Source organism: Mirounga angustirostris, unplaced genomic scaffold (genome assembly GCF_029215605.1).
Source record: "Mirounga angustirostris isolate CCGP_5_RB_7025 unplaced genomic scaffold, mMirAng1.0.hap1 SCAF_11, whole genome shotgun sequence".
In the NCBI taxonomy this organism is placed as follows: Eukaryota; Metazoa; Chordata; class Mammalia; order Carnivora; family Phocidae; genus Mirounga; species Mirounga angustirostris.
The window spans coordinates 70,211,533-70,228,788 of record NW_026991719.1 but is presented as its reverse complement, the minus strand read 5'-3'; the positions used below and the strand labels follow the sequence as shown (position 1 = coordinate 70,228,788).

At 35.7% G+C, this 17,256-nt stretch overlaps 1 protein-coding gene across 1 annotated transcript in view; it reads left to right on the top strand.

The window, feature by feature from the left end:
- The window catches only part of POF1B (POF1B actin binding protein), a 98,753-nt gene extending 87,732 nt beyond the window's left edge, over nt 1-11,021 (top strand). The window contains exon 15 of the mRNA XM_045899858.1: nt 10,883-11,021. Within this exon, the coding sequence (XP_045755814.1) occupies nt 10,883-11,021 (139 nt within the window). The remainder of the gene's footprint in view (nt 1-10,882) is intronic.
- Nucleotides 11,022-17,256: the final 6,235 nt, after the last annotated feature.

The window sequence follows — 17,256 nt, the reverse complement described above, 5'->3', positions numbered from 1 at the left end:
GATGTTGAGCATCTTTTCATGTGCCTATTGGTCATCTATCTGTCTTCTTTGGAAAAAGAAGGTCCTCTGATCCTGTTTTAAGCAAATTGCTGGGGTTTTGGTGTTGAGTTGTATAAGTTCTTTATATATTATGGATATTAACCCCTTATCAGATATATCATTTGCAAATATCTTTTCCCATTCAGTAGGTTGCCTTTTTGTTTTGTTGATGGTTTCATTTGCTGTGCAAAAGCTTGTTATAGCTTATTTTTGCTTTTCTTTCCCATGCTTTAGGAGACATATCTTGAAAAATTTGCTGTGGCCAATGTCAGAGAAATTACTGCCTGTGTCTTTTTCTAGGATTTTTACAGTTTCAGGTCTCACATTTAGGTTTTTAATCCATTTTGAGCTTATTTTTGTGTATGGTGTAAGAAAGTGGTCTAGTTTCATTCTTTGTGTGTTGCTGTCCAGTTTTCCCAATACGATTTGTGGAAGAGACTACCTGTTCCCTTTATATATTCTTGCCTCCTTTGTAATAGACTAATTGACCATGTAAGTGTAGGTTCCTTTCTGGTCTATTTTTTTCCATTGACATATGTGTCTGTTTTTGTGCCAGTACCATAATGTATTGATTATGTACTATGTAATGTATCTTGAAATTTGGAAATGTGATACCTACAAATTTTTCTTTCTCAAGATTGTTTTGGCTATTTGGGGTCTTCAGTGGTTCCATAAATATTTTAGGATTATTTGTTCTAGGTCTGTGAAAAATGTTGTTTTTTTAAAGGGATTGCATTATATCTGTAGATTGCTTTGGGTAGCACAAACATTTTAAAAATATTAAGTCTTCCAATCCATAAGCATGGTATATGTTTCCATTTGTTTGTGTTGTCTTCAGTTTCTTTCTTCAGTGTTTTATCGTTTTCAGAGTACAGGTCTTTCACCTCCTTAGTTAAGTTTATTTGTAGGAATTTTGTTCTTTTTGGCACAATGAAAACGGGATTGTTTTCTTAATTTCACTTTCTGCTGCTTCAGTATTAGTTTATAGGAATGCAACAGATTTCTGCACTTTGATTTTGTATCCTGTGACTTTACTGAATTCATTTATTACTTCCAATTGTTTTTTATGGAGTCTATAGGGCTTTCTATGTATAGTATGTTATCTACAAATAGTGAAAGATTTACTTCTTCCTTACCAGTATGGATGCTTCTTACTTCTTTTTCTTGTCAGCTGTGGCTAAGACTTTCAGTACTATGTTGAATAAAAGTGGTAAAAGTGGACATCCCTGTCTTGTTTCTGATCTTTAAGGAAAAGCTCTCAGTTTTTCACCATTGAGTATGATGTTAGGTGCAGGTTTTTCATATGTGGCCTTTATTATGTTAAGGTATGATTCCTCTGAACACATTTTGTTGAGAGTTTTAATCATGAGCAGATGTTGAATTTTGTCAGATGCATTTTCTGCATTTACTGAGATGATTATACAATTTCTATTCTTCCATTGTTGATGTGGTGTATCACGTTGATTGAGTTGGGAATATTGAACCATCTTTGCATCCCCAGAATAAATCCCAGTTGATCATAGTGAATGATCCCTTTGATGCATTATTGAGTGCGGTTTGCTAATATTTTATTGATGATTTTTGTATTTATGTTCATCACAGATGTTGGCCTGTAGTTTTCCTTTCTGTGGTGTCTTTGGTTTTGGTGTCAGAGCAATGTTGGTCTCATAAAAAGTATTTGGAAGCTTTTCTTCCTCTTTTTTGGGGAATAATTTGAGGGTAATAGGTATTAATACTTCTTTTTCAAATTTAAATTCAATTTAGTTAACATATAATGTATTGTTAGTTTCAAGGGTAGAATTTAGTGATTCATCAATTGCATATAACACCCAGTGCTCATTACATTAAGTGACCTCCTTAATGCCCATCACCCAATTACACCATCCCCCAACCCACCTCCCTTCCAGCAACCCTCAGTTTGTTCCCTATAGTTAAGAGTCTCTTTTGGGTTTCCTCTCTCTCTGTTTTTATCTTATTTTATTTTTCCTTCCATTCCCCTATGTTCATCTGTTTTGTTTCTTAAATTCCACAATGAGTTAAATCATACGGTATTTGTCTTTCTTTGACTGACTTATTTCACTTACCATAATACATTCTAGTTCCATCCAAATCATTACAAATGGCAAGATTTCATTCTTTTTGATGGTTGAGTGTATAGATAGATAGATAGATAGATAGATCGATAGATCGATAGATATAGATATAGATATATAGATATATAGATTTATCTCCATCCCACATCTTTTGATCCATTCATCTGTTGATGGACATCTGGGCTATTTCCATAGTTTGGCTATTGTGGACATTGCTGGTATAAACATTGGGATGTATGTGCCCCTTCAAATCACTGTTTTTATCCTTTGGGTAAATACCTAGGAGTGCAATTGCTGGGTCATAGGGTAGCTCTATTTTTAACTTTTTGAGGAACCTCTGTGCTGTTTTCCAGAGTGGCTGCACCAGTTAGCATTTCCACCAGCATCATGGGAGTGTTTCCTTTTCTCTGCATCCTTGCCAACATCTGTTGTTTCCTGAGTTGTTAATTTTAGCCATTCTGACCAGTGTGAGATGGTATCTCATTGTGATTTTGATTTGTATTTCCCTGATGCTGAGTGATGTTGAGCATTTTTTCATGTGTCAGCCATTTGCATGTCTTCTTTGGAGAAATGTCTGTTCATGTCTTCTGTCCATTTCTTGACTGGATTTTTTGTTTTTTGGGTGTTGAGTTTGATATGTTCTTTATAGATTTTGGATACTAGCTCTTTATCTGATATTTCATTTGTGAATATCTTCTCCCATTCAGTAGGTTGCCTTTTAGTTTTGTTGATTGTTTCCTTTGCTCTGCAAAAGCTTTTTACCCTGACAAAGTCCAAATAATTGATTTTTCCTTGGTTGTGCTTGCCTCTGGAGACATGTCTAGCAAGAAGTTGCTGTGGCTGAGGTCAAGGGGGTTGCTGCCTCTGTTCTCCTCTAGGATTTTGAAAGACTCCTGTCTCACATTAAGGTCTCTCAACCGTTTTGAGTTTATTTTTCTGTATGGTGTAAGAAAGTGGTCCAGTTTCACTCTTCTGAATGTGGCTGTCCATTTTCCCAACACCATTTGTTGAAGACTGTCTTTTTTTTTTCCATTGGATATTCTTTTCTGCTTTGTTGAAGATTAATTGACCATAGACTTGAGGGTCCATTTCTGGGTCCTCTATTCTGTTCCACTAAACCATGTGTCTGTTTTTGTGCCAGTACCATACTGTCTTCATGATTACAGCTTTGAAATACAGCTTGAAGTCTGGAATTGTCATGCCTCCAGCTTTGGTTTTCTTTTTCAACATTTCTTTGGTTATTCAGGTTTTTTTCTGCTTCCATACAAATTTTAGAATTGTTTGTTCCAGCTTTGTGAAAAATGCTGGTGGTATTTTGATAGAGATTGCATTGAATGTGCAGATTGCTTTGGGTAGCATAGACATTTTAACAATATTTGTTTTTCTAATCCATAAACATGGAATATTTTTCCATTTCTGGGTCTTCTTCAATTTCTTTCATAAGTGCTCTACAGTTTTCAGAGTACAGATCTTTACCTTGTTGGGTAGGTTTATTCCTAGGTATCTTATGGTTTGTGGTGTAATTGTAAATGGGATCGATTCCTTGATTTCTCCTTCTTCTGCTTCATTGTTAGTGTATAGAAATGCAACAGACTTCTGTGCTTTAATTTTATATCTTGTGACTTTGCTGAATTCTTTTATCAGTTCTAGAAATTTTGGGGTGGAATCTTTTGGGTTTTCTACATAGAGTAGCATGTCGTCTGCAAAGACTGAAAGTTTGACTTCTTCTTTGCTGATTTGGATGCCTTTTATTTCTTTTTGTTGTCTGATGGTTGAGGCTAGGACTTCCAGTACTATGTTAAACAACAGTGGTGAGAGTGGACATCCCTGTCCTGTTCCTGACCTTAGGGGAAAAGCTATCAGTTTTTCCCTGTTGAGGATGATATTTACTGTGGGTCTTTCATATATGGCCTTTATGATATTGAGGTATGTTCCGTCTATCCCTACATTGAGGTGTGTTCCCTCTATCCCTACATTATTATCAAGAATGGATGCTGTATGTTGTCAAATGCTTTTTCTATATATATTGAAAGGTCATATGGTTCTTGTCCTTTCTTTTATTAATGTGATGTATCACACTGATTGATTTGTGGATGTTGAACCATCCCTGCAGCCCAGGAATAAATCCCACTTGGTTGTGGTAAGTAATCCTTTTAATGTACTATTGGATCCTATTAGCTAGTACCTTGGTGAGAATTTTTGCTTCCAGTTTCATCAGGGATATTGGTCTGTAATTCTCCTTTTTGGTGGGGTTTTTGTCTCTTGGGATGAAGGTAATGCTGGCTTCATGGAATGAGTTTGGAAGTTTTCCTTCCAGTTCTATTTTTTGGAACAGTTTCAGAAGAATAGATATTAATTCTTCTTTAAATGTTAGTACAATTCTCCTGGGAAGCCATCTGGCCCTGGGCTCTTGTTTGTTGGGAGATTTTTGATTACTGCTTCAATTTCTTTGCTGATTATGGGTCTGTTCAGGTTTTCTATTTCTTCCTGTTTCAGTTTTGGTAGTTTATGTTTTTAGGATTTATCAGTTTCTTCCAGACTGCCTAATTTTTTGGCACATGATTTTTCATAATATTTTCTTATAATTAGTTGTATTTCTTTAGTGTTGTTTGTGATCTTTCCTTTTTCATTCATGATTTTATTTATTTGGGTCTTTTCTTTCTGATAAGTCTGTCTAGGGGTTTATTAACTTTGTTAATTCTTTCAAAGTACCAGCTCCTAGTTTCATTGATTTGTTATACTGGTTTTTTGATGTCTATATCATTCATTTCTGCTCTAATTATTATTTCTCTTGTCCTGATGGATTTTGGCTTTATTTGCTGTTCTTTTTCCTGTTCCTTTAGGTTCAAGGTTAGGTGGTGTATTTGAGACTTTTATTGCTTCTTGAGGTAGGCCTGTATTGTTATATACTTCCCTCTGAGGGCCTCCTTTGCTACATACCAAAGGTTTTAAACTGTCATGTTTTCATTTTCATTTGCTCTGATGTATTTTTTAATTCTTCTTTAATTTCCTGTTGACCCATTCATTCTTTAGTAGGATGTTCTTCAACCTCCATGTATTTGTGGTCCTTCCAAACTTTTTCTTGTGGTTGACTTCAAGTTTCATAGCACAGTGGTCTGAAAATATCCATGGTATGCTCTCAGTCTTTTTGTGCCAGTTGAGTCCTGACTTGTGACCCAGTATGTGATCTATTCTGGATAATGTTCCATGTGCACTCAAGAAGAATGTGTATTCTGCTGCTTTATGATGAAATGCTCTGAATATATTTGTTAAGTCCATCTGTTCCAGTGTGTCATTCAAAGCCCTTGTTTCCTTGTTGATCTTCTGCTTAGATGATCTGTCCATTGCTTTGAGTGGGGTGTTAAAGTCCCCTACTCTTATTGTATTATTATCAATGAGTTTCTTTAGTTTTGTTATTAATTGGTTTATTATTTGACTGCTACCAAGTTAGAGCATAAATATTTACAATTGTTAGATCTTCTTGTTAGATAGGCCCTTTTATTATGATATAGTGACCTTTTTCATCTCTCATTACAGTCTTTGATTTAAAATCTATGGCTACCTCAGCTTTCTTTTGATGTCCATTAGCATGATAAATGGTTCTCCACCCCCTTACTTTCAATCTGGAGGTGTCTTGAGTCTAAAATGAGTCTCTTGTAAGTAACATATTGATGGGTCTTGGTTTTTTATCCATTCTGTAACTCTATGTCTTTTATTGGAGCACTTAGTCCATTTACATTCACAGTCATTATTGAAAGATATGAATTTAGTACTATTGTATTACCTATAAAGTTGCTGTTTCTGTAAATTGTCTCTCTTCCTTTAGTGTTTGTTACTCTTGGTCTCTCTTTCTGCTGAAAGGGTTCCCTTTAATATTTCTTGCAGGGCTGGTTTAGTGTTCATGAATTCCTTTCATTTTTGTCTTGGAAACTCTTTATCTCTCCTTCTATTCTGAATGATAGCCTTGTTGGATAAAGTATTCTTGGCTGCATATTTTTCCAATTTAGGATGTTGAGTATATCATGCCAATCTTTTCTGGCCTGCCAGGTCTCTGTGGACAGATCTGCTGCCAGCCTTATGTGTCTACCCTTATAGGTTAAGGACCTATTTTCCCCAACTGCTTTCTGAATTTTCTCTTTATCTTTGCAATTTGCAAGTTTCACTATAATATGTCATGATGTCGACCTATTTTTGTTGATTTTGAGGGGAGTTCTGTGCCTCTTGGAGTTGAAAGCCTGTTTCCTTACCCACGTTAAGGAAGTTCTCAGGTATAATTTGTTCAAATCAACCTGCTGACCCTTTTTCCCACTTTTCTACTGAGACTCCTTTAATATTGATATTATTTCACTTTATGGAATTACTGAGTTTCCTAAGTCTATGTTCATGATCTAATAATTTTCTTTCCCTCTTCTTTTCAGCTTCATTATATTCCATAACTTTATCTTCCATATCACTGATTTTTATGGCCTCCACTTGGGACTGCATCTTGGTTATAGCTTTTTTAATTTCGGCTTTACTAGATTTTAGTTCTTTTATCTCTACAATAAGGGATTCTCTAGTGTCTTCTATGCTTTTCTCAAGCCCAGCTAGTATCTGTATAATTGTTTTAAATTCTAACCCAAACATCCTACTTATATCTGTACTCATTAAATAACTGGCTGTGAGTAATACCTTTTGTTCTATCTTTTGGGGTGAATTTCTCCATATTGTCATTTTGTCCAGAAAAGAAAAGAAGAAAGAAAAAGAAAACAACAACAAAACAAACAAACAAAACTAGCTCCTGGGTGTGTTTTGGTCTGCTTGTTAAAAGAAACTTGGTCCGAAAATAAGAAAAAAAAAAAAATATATATATATATATATATATATAAAATACAGTGAGAGGGAACAAAAACTAAAAATATATATAAAAAAGTATATATGGACAAAATTTAAAAAGAACTTTTAAAAAATTGAAAAAATAAGAAAATAGCTTAAAAATTATAATAAAAACTAAAGAATAAAAGTACACAGGATACTAGATACTATTTTCTTTAGTAAATTTGGTGTGAGTTGTTTGCGCTGGTCTTCTGGGAGAGGGGACTTTTGCGGTGATTCTCAGGTGGACTTGCTCTAGTGGAAATGCACCTCCAGTGCCCAGGGAGGCAGGGCTTGTTGTGAGCAGCTCTGGATTCCACTAGGTGGTGCTGTTTTGCTCTGTGCCGTCTTCCAGCACTGATCTGCAGGATGAGTATTGCTGTGCCCTGCTCTCTGGCTCCAGAGCTGAAAATTCGCAACCCCCACTCTTCAGTGAGCCCTCACAAAAGAGCAATCACTCTTGTCTCCCCAGTTCCCATCAGAGCTCTGTTCACCCTGCCTGTGTTGAGCTTTTTATCTCAGGCACAGGACTGAGTTTCAAAACTCCAAATTTTAGGGACTCCCACAGTGAAGACCAGCACTACTCCTCCCAGGGAGTGTCTCCAGGTGCATCTGCCTTTTGTTGGACACCTCTCAGGAAAGCAGTCGCTGGAATGTGTGGTGGTTCGAAGTTTATGGCAACACAGAGCAGAAAGCTGGCACCTAGACTCACTGTTCTCAGCCAGCTTCCATGCTCCTTTGCCTGGGAACAGGCCAGCACTTAGGCACCACCTATTCTTCTTGCAACCCAGGGGAATCTTCGGACCATGCTGTCACACCTGGGATTCTGCCCTGCTTCACTGCCTTTAAGCCCGGCATGTCCCTCACTGTAGCAGACTTCTAAAAGTTCCAATTTTGTGATCCACTGCTTATAATACTTTGTGGTAGCCTCCTTAAGCAGGCTCCCTCCCCTCTGGCCATAGCCTCAGCTATATCACACCTGATTCAAATCTCTGCACCTCCTACCTTCCAAATGGTGGTTGCTTTTCTACTCAAAGATTTGCAGTATTTGTTTTCTCAGGCCTCCAATTGATTTGTCCCATGTTCAGAATGATTTGATAACTATCAAGGTCCCCCTACTCCTCCACCATCTTAACTCCTCTCTGTAATTCTTTTTAACTGGTAGAATTCGCCTATGAATCCGTCTGGTCCTAGACTTTTTTTTTTTTTTTTTTTTCAGAATGGGAGAATTTATTTGCAAATGACATATTTGATAAAGGGTTAGTATCCAAAATCTATAAAGAACTTATTAAACTCAACACCCCAAAAACAAATAATCCAGTTAAAAAATGGGCTGAAGACATGAATTGAATTTTTTCCAAAGAAGACAAACAGATGGCTAACAGACACATGAAAAGATGCTCAACATCACTCATTATCAGGGAACTACAAATTAAAACTACAACAAGATATCACTTCACACCTGTCAGAATGGCTAAAATTAACAACTAGACTTTTATTTATTTATTTATTTATTTTAGAAAGGGAGAGAGAGACGGAGAGAGGGATAGGGACTGGCAGAGAGAGAGGGAGAGAGAGAATCTTTTTTTTATTATTATATTATGCTAATCACCATACATTCCATCATTAGTTTTTGATGTAGTGTTCCATGATTCATTGCTTGTATATAACCCCCTGTGCTCCATGCAGTATGTGCCCTCCTTAATACCCATCACCAGGCTAAACCATCCTCCCACCCCTCCCCTCTAGAACCCTCAGTTTGTTTTTCAGAGTCCATCGTCTTTCATGGTTCATCTCCCCCTCTGATTTCCCCCCTTCATTCTTCCCCTCCGGCTATCTTCTTCTTCTTTTTTTTTTAAACATAAAATGTATTATTTGTTTCAGAGGTACAGGTCTGTGATTCAACAGTTTTGCACAATTCACAGCGCTCACCATAGCACATAACCTCCCCAATGTCTATCACCCAGCCACCCCATCCCTCCCACCCCCACCACTCCAGCAACCCTCAGTTTGTTTCCTGAGATTAAGAATTCCTCATATCAGTGAGGTCATATGATACATGTCTTTCTCTGATTGACTTATTTTGTTCAGCATAACACGAGAGAGAGAATCTTTAAGCAGGCTCCATACCCAGTGCAGAACCCGATGTGGGGCTCAATCTCACAACCCTGAGATCATGACCTGAGCCGAGATCATGACCTGAGCTGAGATCATGACCTGAGCCGAAATCAAAAGTCAGATGCTTAACTGACTGAGCCACCCAGGCACCCCCTAGACTTTATTTTTTGATAGTTTTTGGACAACTCATTCAATTTTGTTACTAGTAATCAGTCTGCTCAGATTTTATATTTCTTCTTCATTCAGTTTTGGAAGATTGTATGTTTCTAGGTATTTTTCCTTTTCTTCCAGGTTGTCCAACTTTTTGGCATATAATTTTTTACTGTATTCTCTTATAATGCTTTCAATTTTTGTGGTGTCAGTTGTTACTTCTTTTTTTCTGATTTTATTTATTTGGGTCCTTTCTCTTTGCCTCTGTTTTTCTTCATCATTCTTTTTCTTGAGTTTCCCTGAGCTTCTTGGATCTGTGTGTTTAGAGTTTTCATCAAATCTGGAAACAATTTGGGCATTATTTCTTCAATTATTTTTTTGTCTCCTACCAGTCATGTAGGACTTCAGTTACACATATGTGAGGGCAACTAATATTTCCCATAGGTAACTCATACTCCGTACATTTTTCCAGTTTTTTTTTCCTCTTGTGTTTTATTTTGGATAATTTCTCTTCATGTCTTCAAATTCAGTAATATTTTCTTCTTCAGGGCCTATTCTAATGTTAATCCCATACAGTGTAATTTTCATCTTCAGAAGTCCAGTGTAGATCTTTATATCCTCCATTGTTCTCATCACATTCATGCTTTCCTATTCTTGAGTATACATTAAAAAAAATATTTTTAATAGATGCAACCATGACTACTTATTTCTTTTATCTGTCATTTCTTGTTCTTTTTCTACTAATTTGTTTTTCTCCTCATTATTAGTCATATCTACCTGCTTCCATACCTACTAATTTTTGTATTGAATGCCATGTATTGTAATTTTACACACTTGAATTCTGGATTTTTTATTTCACTGCAAGTGTTCTGTGGTTTTATTCTGAGATGGAATTAGCTGGATACAGTTCAATATTTTCAAGTCTTGCTTTTAAACTGTTAAAACCTGCAGTCTAGGACTAATGTTATCCCAACACTAACACAATATTCTTCTGCAGTTTCTTCCTGATGCCCCTGCATTAAGAGGTCTTTCCACTCTGGTTAGTGGAACACAAGCTATTCCCTTCATTATGTGAACTCCAGGGATTTCCAGGCTGCTCCTTTCCAGTGCTTCTTTTCCCAGCTTCAGTAGTTTTTCCACATGCCTACACTAATCAGTACTTCCAAAGACTTGTAGAGAGTCCTCTACAGGTCTTTTGACTCTTATTTATGTAGTTCTCTTCTGTCTGGTATTCTGCCCCATACCAGCTGCTTTGGCATACCTTTACTTGAAATTCTGTCACTTCAACTTTGTGACTGAAGGGATTTATTTGGCTCCACTTTCCATATCCTGTGAGCAAGAAAATCTCCAAGTAGTGAGCTAGGCACTTGTAGGGCTCATGTCATTTGGTTCCCTTCTCTAAGATTATTGTCCTGTGCTGTCAGTGGTCCATCATTGCAGAAGCAGAGGTACTTCCTTCTTATTCTTTTGAAAATAATAGTAGTAAGGCTTTGTAGATATTCTCTTTTTAGAGTTAAAAGTCATTAAGAGCCACCTTAACATAATAAGGAGAATCAAACTAGGAGTGACTAAAAAGGAATGAGAGTCATTTTCTTGTGCAGGTGGTAAATTAACTTTTTTCTGTATAGGTACAGGACACAGTATCCAATCCTAGGCCTCCTTTATGATGACTATGAATATATACCACCAGATAGTGACACACAGACTATTATGATTGAGAAAACAGAAGACAAATGGACTTGTGTAAGTTCTCTTGTGTATTTCTAATCCTATTAAGAATAGAAATTTATATTCTATATATAACAGCCTTCAAAAATTGTGGTAAAATATCAAAGTGAACTAAAATCTTCCAGTTCGTTTTTTCTCTTAAAGATTTCCCCATGTTTTCCTTACTGATTTATAGTATGAATTAAGAAACTTTAGAATGATTCAAACACAGGTAATATAATTGTTTTTGAACTAATTTTATTCAAATTTTTGGGAAAAAAACACCCTAATTTTTTCTAAAGCAAGTAGAAAATGTCATAGACAATTATGAAGAAGAATGGTGTATGGAGAAGAGGCATGTTTTAATAGAATTTGTCTTTTAGTCTTGAATGTGGTCTTATTACTATAAATAGAAATTTTTCAGTATTTTGAAAGCAAGGAGGTATGTCTGTCTTACTCAATAGATTTTAAGATCCTCCAGCCTTAAATCCCACAATTATAGTGAGGCTGATGAAGAATACTTTATAGGTCATGTACTCTAATATCTACCTTCTATAACATCCTCCAAGATGACCAAGTGACATGGACCTTAGCATCTTTTTAAGTAGGCCAATACATTGCTAAGTGATGCTGATTACTAAAACCCTCTTCTTATAAAGGACTCAGTACTACTTTACTAAAACTTTTACTTATTGTTCTGTTAACCTTTAAAGAGTGAACATCAAATAAGGGATATATTCACCTTAGTGCAGTGGCTCTCTATCAGGGGCAATTTTGTCCCCCTAGGGGACATTTAGCAATGTTTGGAGACATTTTTAGTTTTCACAACTGGGGGATGGGTATTATTGGCATCTGGTGGCTAAAAGCCAGGGATGCTGCTAAAAATCATATAATGCCTAGGACAGTCTCCCACAACAAAGAATTGTCCAGCCCAAAATGTTAATACTGCTGAGGTTTGAGAAACCCTAACATGACAGAATCACCTTGGAGTCTTTTCTTCCTAATTGTATACTCCTACACTACTGCCAAGAGGTTCTAACTGTAAACCATTGATAATGACGGGAATGTATGATATCCCTCAAGAGCAATGGACATAAATAATGTTGAGAATGACAGCTCTAAACCACACAGAATCTGACTTTAACACTGAAAATGACAGCCTTTGTTATGTTAAAAACTGCTTAAGTACTAAAAGCAGGTAAAAATAATCTATGGTTATTAAAATCAGTAAGGTTATCCTTGAAGGCAGCTACTGATTGGAAGGGAGCATAAGGAGGGCTACCAGGATACTAATGTATTGTTACTTGATCTGGGTAATGGTTGCATATGTGTGTTTAGTTTGGGAAAATTCATATTGTTGTATACTTATATGTGTACTTTTTCTATAGGTTTATTATACTTCAATAAGTTTTAAAATGCCTAAGTATACCATGAGGAGCAATAAATACACAAATGTCAATTGTTCTGCAGAACCTTTTGAAAAATTTTTAAAATAGCAGATTTATAGTTAATAAAAGACTGCAGACATTGTTATTACTGTAGATGTATAGTTAATAAAATTAAATCACATGTGCATCAATATGAGGACTTGCCAAATGAAGGGTCTACAGAATAGTAGTCATTATTTCTCTCTCCATTAAAATTGTGCAGCAATAAACATCAAACTTGATATCTGGAGGGGACTAGAGGAAGTTCAAAATATATTTTAGTAAGTTCACAAATTATAGATCTCTCTTAACAGATATGTTTAGACATATTTAGCCTCTAAATAAGATACCAAGGAAGAAATCTACTCAATCCTCCCTTCGGTAATTGAAACATACCTTGACTAAAGTCAGATAAACCATTGTTTCACTGAATGTACATATAAAAAGTTACCACAAAAGTGCAGTACATTTCCTTTGGTTTTATGTATATCAATTTAAATCATTTTCCATAACTGGGTATATACAATAAGAATATCTTAAATGAGGGGCGCCTGGGTGGCTCAGTCGTTAAGTGTCTGCCTTCGGCTCAGGTCATGATCCCAGGGTCCTGGGATCGAGCCCCGCATGGGGCTCCCTGCTCAGCGGGAAGCCTGCTTCTCCCTCTCCCACTCCCCCGCTTGTGTTTCCTCTCTCGCTGTGTCTGTCTGTCAAATAAATAAATAAAATCTTAAAAAAAAAAAAGAATATCTTAAATGAATTATGAACCAGTTGTAAATTAACTTTTTTTTTTTCCTTTTCTAGCCATGAATGGATCTCCAACTCAAAGGAGTTTTTTGTGCGTCTACATTAGTATTTTGTTATTTTCCATAACTAAAGGCCAATCAAAATTTTGAACCATGCTACTACCAGTGAATCTAATGGAATGAATTAGTTCTGCAGATGACTGTTTCTCCAGCCACTAATGAGACTTTTCTATCACATTTTTGTATTCAATAGCAACACCCTGCTTGTTTAAATTTCAATTCTAGACACTGTAGAACATAATGCACTGGTTTTCAATACAGTACTTCCTAGACACGGAATTAATTTGTTGGGGTAGAGATTTTACAAGTTATTCCATTAGAAGATTTTCTGTGATATTAGATGTGCAATTCATCTACAAAAGTAAATACTGTTTTTTAACCAAAAAAAGAGGCAAAAAATATTGAATTTTTAAAATCGTTTACTACATTGTATATACAGCATATATTTGCTTTTCCCACATTAAACTCTGTGACTAAAAGATGCTCTATTACATGCTATTTATACCTTTCGGAGACAACTAAATCAAAGGTGATGGTTAATTTCATTTATCAGGGAAGTAGGAAAATATCTTTTAAAATAACTAAATCCACTAAATTACACATTATACTATTATGGTTCTAAGAACATATCAGTGGCTTGGCTTGACAAATCTGTTCTTTAAAAGCATATCATCCTCAAATAAGTCCACCCACTTCCTTAAAAATATGTAATACTATATTGTAGGAGTGTAGAAGGAAGGCGGGTTTTTTACTAGAAGTATACAACATGTAACATTGAATTGTTACATTAAGGCTTTGGGAATAAAAAGAGCAAGAACAAATACTTGATACCTGTATCTTATTTGGGAAAAAAAGATTTTATAGTATTTAATGCACTTAGAAGTTGATTAATCTAATTAATTAATTAATTAGAAGTTCTAATGACTTTGCAAAGTGAACAAAAATATTTTCCAACTACATTAGTAGATAAGAATGAAATTTCTTAATTCCAACCCCATGGTTAAAGTTAAGAATTGGTGAAAATTAAAATGTTTGCATTTGACAAAGTATAGATTAAGGCAATAAGTATATTTGGGTTACATGTGAATGAGGTTTTGCACTGAAATATCTCTGCAAATACCTATATAGTATTGTCATGCCTTATCATTATATTCTAATAATGATTCATTATACTAAGAAACTATTAAGATAGGAACAGATGAGGCATTATACTAAATCAAGCCATAAATGAGGAGATAAATGCTTTTAATATTCTTATATAAATATTCAAATAGGTCTTGATATGAAGCTAAGAGCCTTATTTTATTATCTTAATACTTTGACTAAAATGTTAAGCTCTATAACTGGATTAATATAATTCCAATTTTATCAATATTTTGTGATAGAAAATGTTAATATTCTTCATGAGTTATATAGTCCTTATATTTTTTCCCTTGGTGTAGGAACAACAGGGCAGTTTCTCCCCTGCTAACTACAAATGTAACAAAATTATGACACATTATCTACCCATTACATATGATATAAATGTAAGTTTTTAGAAGCCTGATAGAAAATTGCTGCCATAACTGAAAATTATGAGACTGACACGCTGCCCACTGTGCCAAGAGGGCCACTTGCCATAACTGAAAATTAGAACAAGTGTGATTTTCCCAAAACGTTCTTAAATAAAAATAACAATGTCCAAAATTTGGGGCAGTTAAAAAATTAACAGTTCAGGTAATTGATCCATGCATAATGAATGGGTGTTGTAACAAGGTGCTCATTAGACTTAACAAACTTAAATGTATGTATTCCTTTTCCAATATGTGGTTAAAATCAATAGAAATAGTAGTGATTTTTTTTCCTCTCACAAGTTTCACACAGCTTATCTTTGAAAATTGCAAAGATACTGTCAGGTGAGAAATGCCTGTTTATCTAATTTCTGTTCCAGTATGTTTTGCTTTAGATATTAAATAAAATGGAGACTGTGTAATTACATGAAAGGTAATTTAAGTGTCTAAATAAAATATGTGAAGGGATGCTTGGATGGCTCAGTTGGTTAAGTGTCTACCTTCAGCTCAGGTCATGATCCCAGGGTCCTGGGATCGAGCCCTCTGTCGGGCTCCTCGCTCAGCAGGGGAGTCCGCTTCTCCCACTCCTTCTCACTCTATCCGTGCTCCTGTGCTCTCTCTCTCTCTCACTCACTTTCTTAAATACATACATACATACATACAAACATACATACATAAAATATGTGAAGTATCTGTATGGTCTTTGTGGAAGTCCTAGTAGGAAACATGTATTTTTAGCTTAGCTGTTTATTTTCATGAGGAAGTTATTATCATGTTAATGTTTATGTTAGAATTACCAAGCACCACTCTAAAATTTTTAAAAATACCTGATGTGGACTACTAGAGACAACACTGTAACATAGATTGACCTCTGGCTGATGTAGGTTTCTGCTTTAAATGAGAATTTCTTTGCTTACAAACCTAGTCTTCCAAGTTCCATAACTCATTGTTTTAAATGTGGTTCCATGAATCATTCTTCCCACCCTTGTAATGAATGGTGCTTTAGCTATAATACATTCTCTTAACACAAACAACACAAAAGGAACAAAATAAGCCTTTAAAAACTTCATCTCACAACCCAATCTTCAAGCAGACTCCGTGCTGAGCACCGAGCCTGACTCAAGGCTGATCTCACAACTCATGAGATCATGACCTGAGCCAAAACCTAAGAATCTGAGGCTCAACTGACTGAGCCACCCAGGTGCCCCTCTAGACCCAATTTATAAGTAAAAGAAAGAAAATCCATGTATTTTTCTCCAGCCACATTGTAACTATGAACAACTGGAATAACCTCTTCACATGGCTCTCTACAGCTTCTCTGCAATGCATTCCTCACATAGCCTCCAGAGTGATCTTCAAAATGTAAATTGTATCATATTACTCCCTTCCTTAAAATCCTCTAATGGTTTCCCATTTCAAATTCTCACAGGTCTCATCTCTTATCAGTCAGGCTCCCTCACCATGGTCCTGCCAAAGCTTGTTCCATCTCAGGTTATTTGTATTTGCATGTTTCTCTGCCTTGAATGCTCTTCCACAAGATCTTCATATGACTGGTTCTTTCTTGTCACTCATGTCACCCATGTCTTCAGTACGGATTGCCTCTATCCACTTAGCCATAGCTTTCTGTTAAAGCAAACTTGCCAAAGCATACCAGAATTACATTGAGGGATTTTGTCTAACATACTATTAATCCTATGGTGGTAACACATGGGCGCTTACTAGAAATGCAGAATTGTAGGCCCCATCCCACACCTACTGAATCAGAAAATGTATTTTAACGAGATCACTAGGTGAACTCCATAGACATTAAAGCTTATAAAGCATTGGTCTAACATATAATGGCTAAAAGATTTCTTCTTTTTCTGTTAGTGATCATTTAGGAATAATTAACCCAATTGACAGTTTTAAGCAATAGGGCTATATATCTAGGTTCATGAATTCTATTGAATGTTGACTGATTTGAATATAGCAGGTTATTTCACACTCATTTGCAGAAATCTTTCCCAAATATTTGATTTAATGTTTTTCCTTTTGGATGTATATTGGTCTATTTGGAATATATGTAGATTCTTTTCTCAGGATTAGGTTACTTAAGCAGGAAAGGAATTTTTAGTTTTCTCTATAATACTAAATCCCAAGTCTTAAGATGAGCACCTTTATAGTATTTCATCATGGTTTTATCAGAAATATACATTTTTGGGGAATAATCATGCCATAGTCATCATAATTGTTTTAAGTTCCTAGCTCATGTTATTAATGCAGAAAATCTACAAGACATTAAATTGTGGACCAAATTACCTAAGAGGAATTTTAAGTAAAAAGTCTTTTTTTTTTTTAAAGATTCTATTTATTTATTTGAGACAGAGAGAATGAGAGAGAGCATGGTCAGAGGGAGAAGCAGACTCCCTGCCGAGCAGGGAGCCCGATGCGGAACTCGATCCCGGGACTCCAGGATCATGACCTGAGCCGAAGGCAGTCGCTCAACCAACTGAGCCACCCAGGCGCCCCTAAGTAA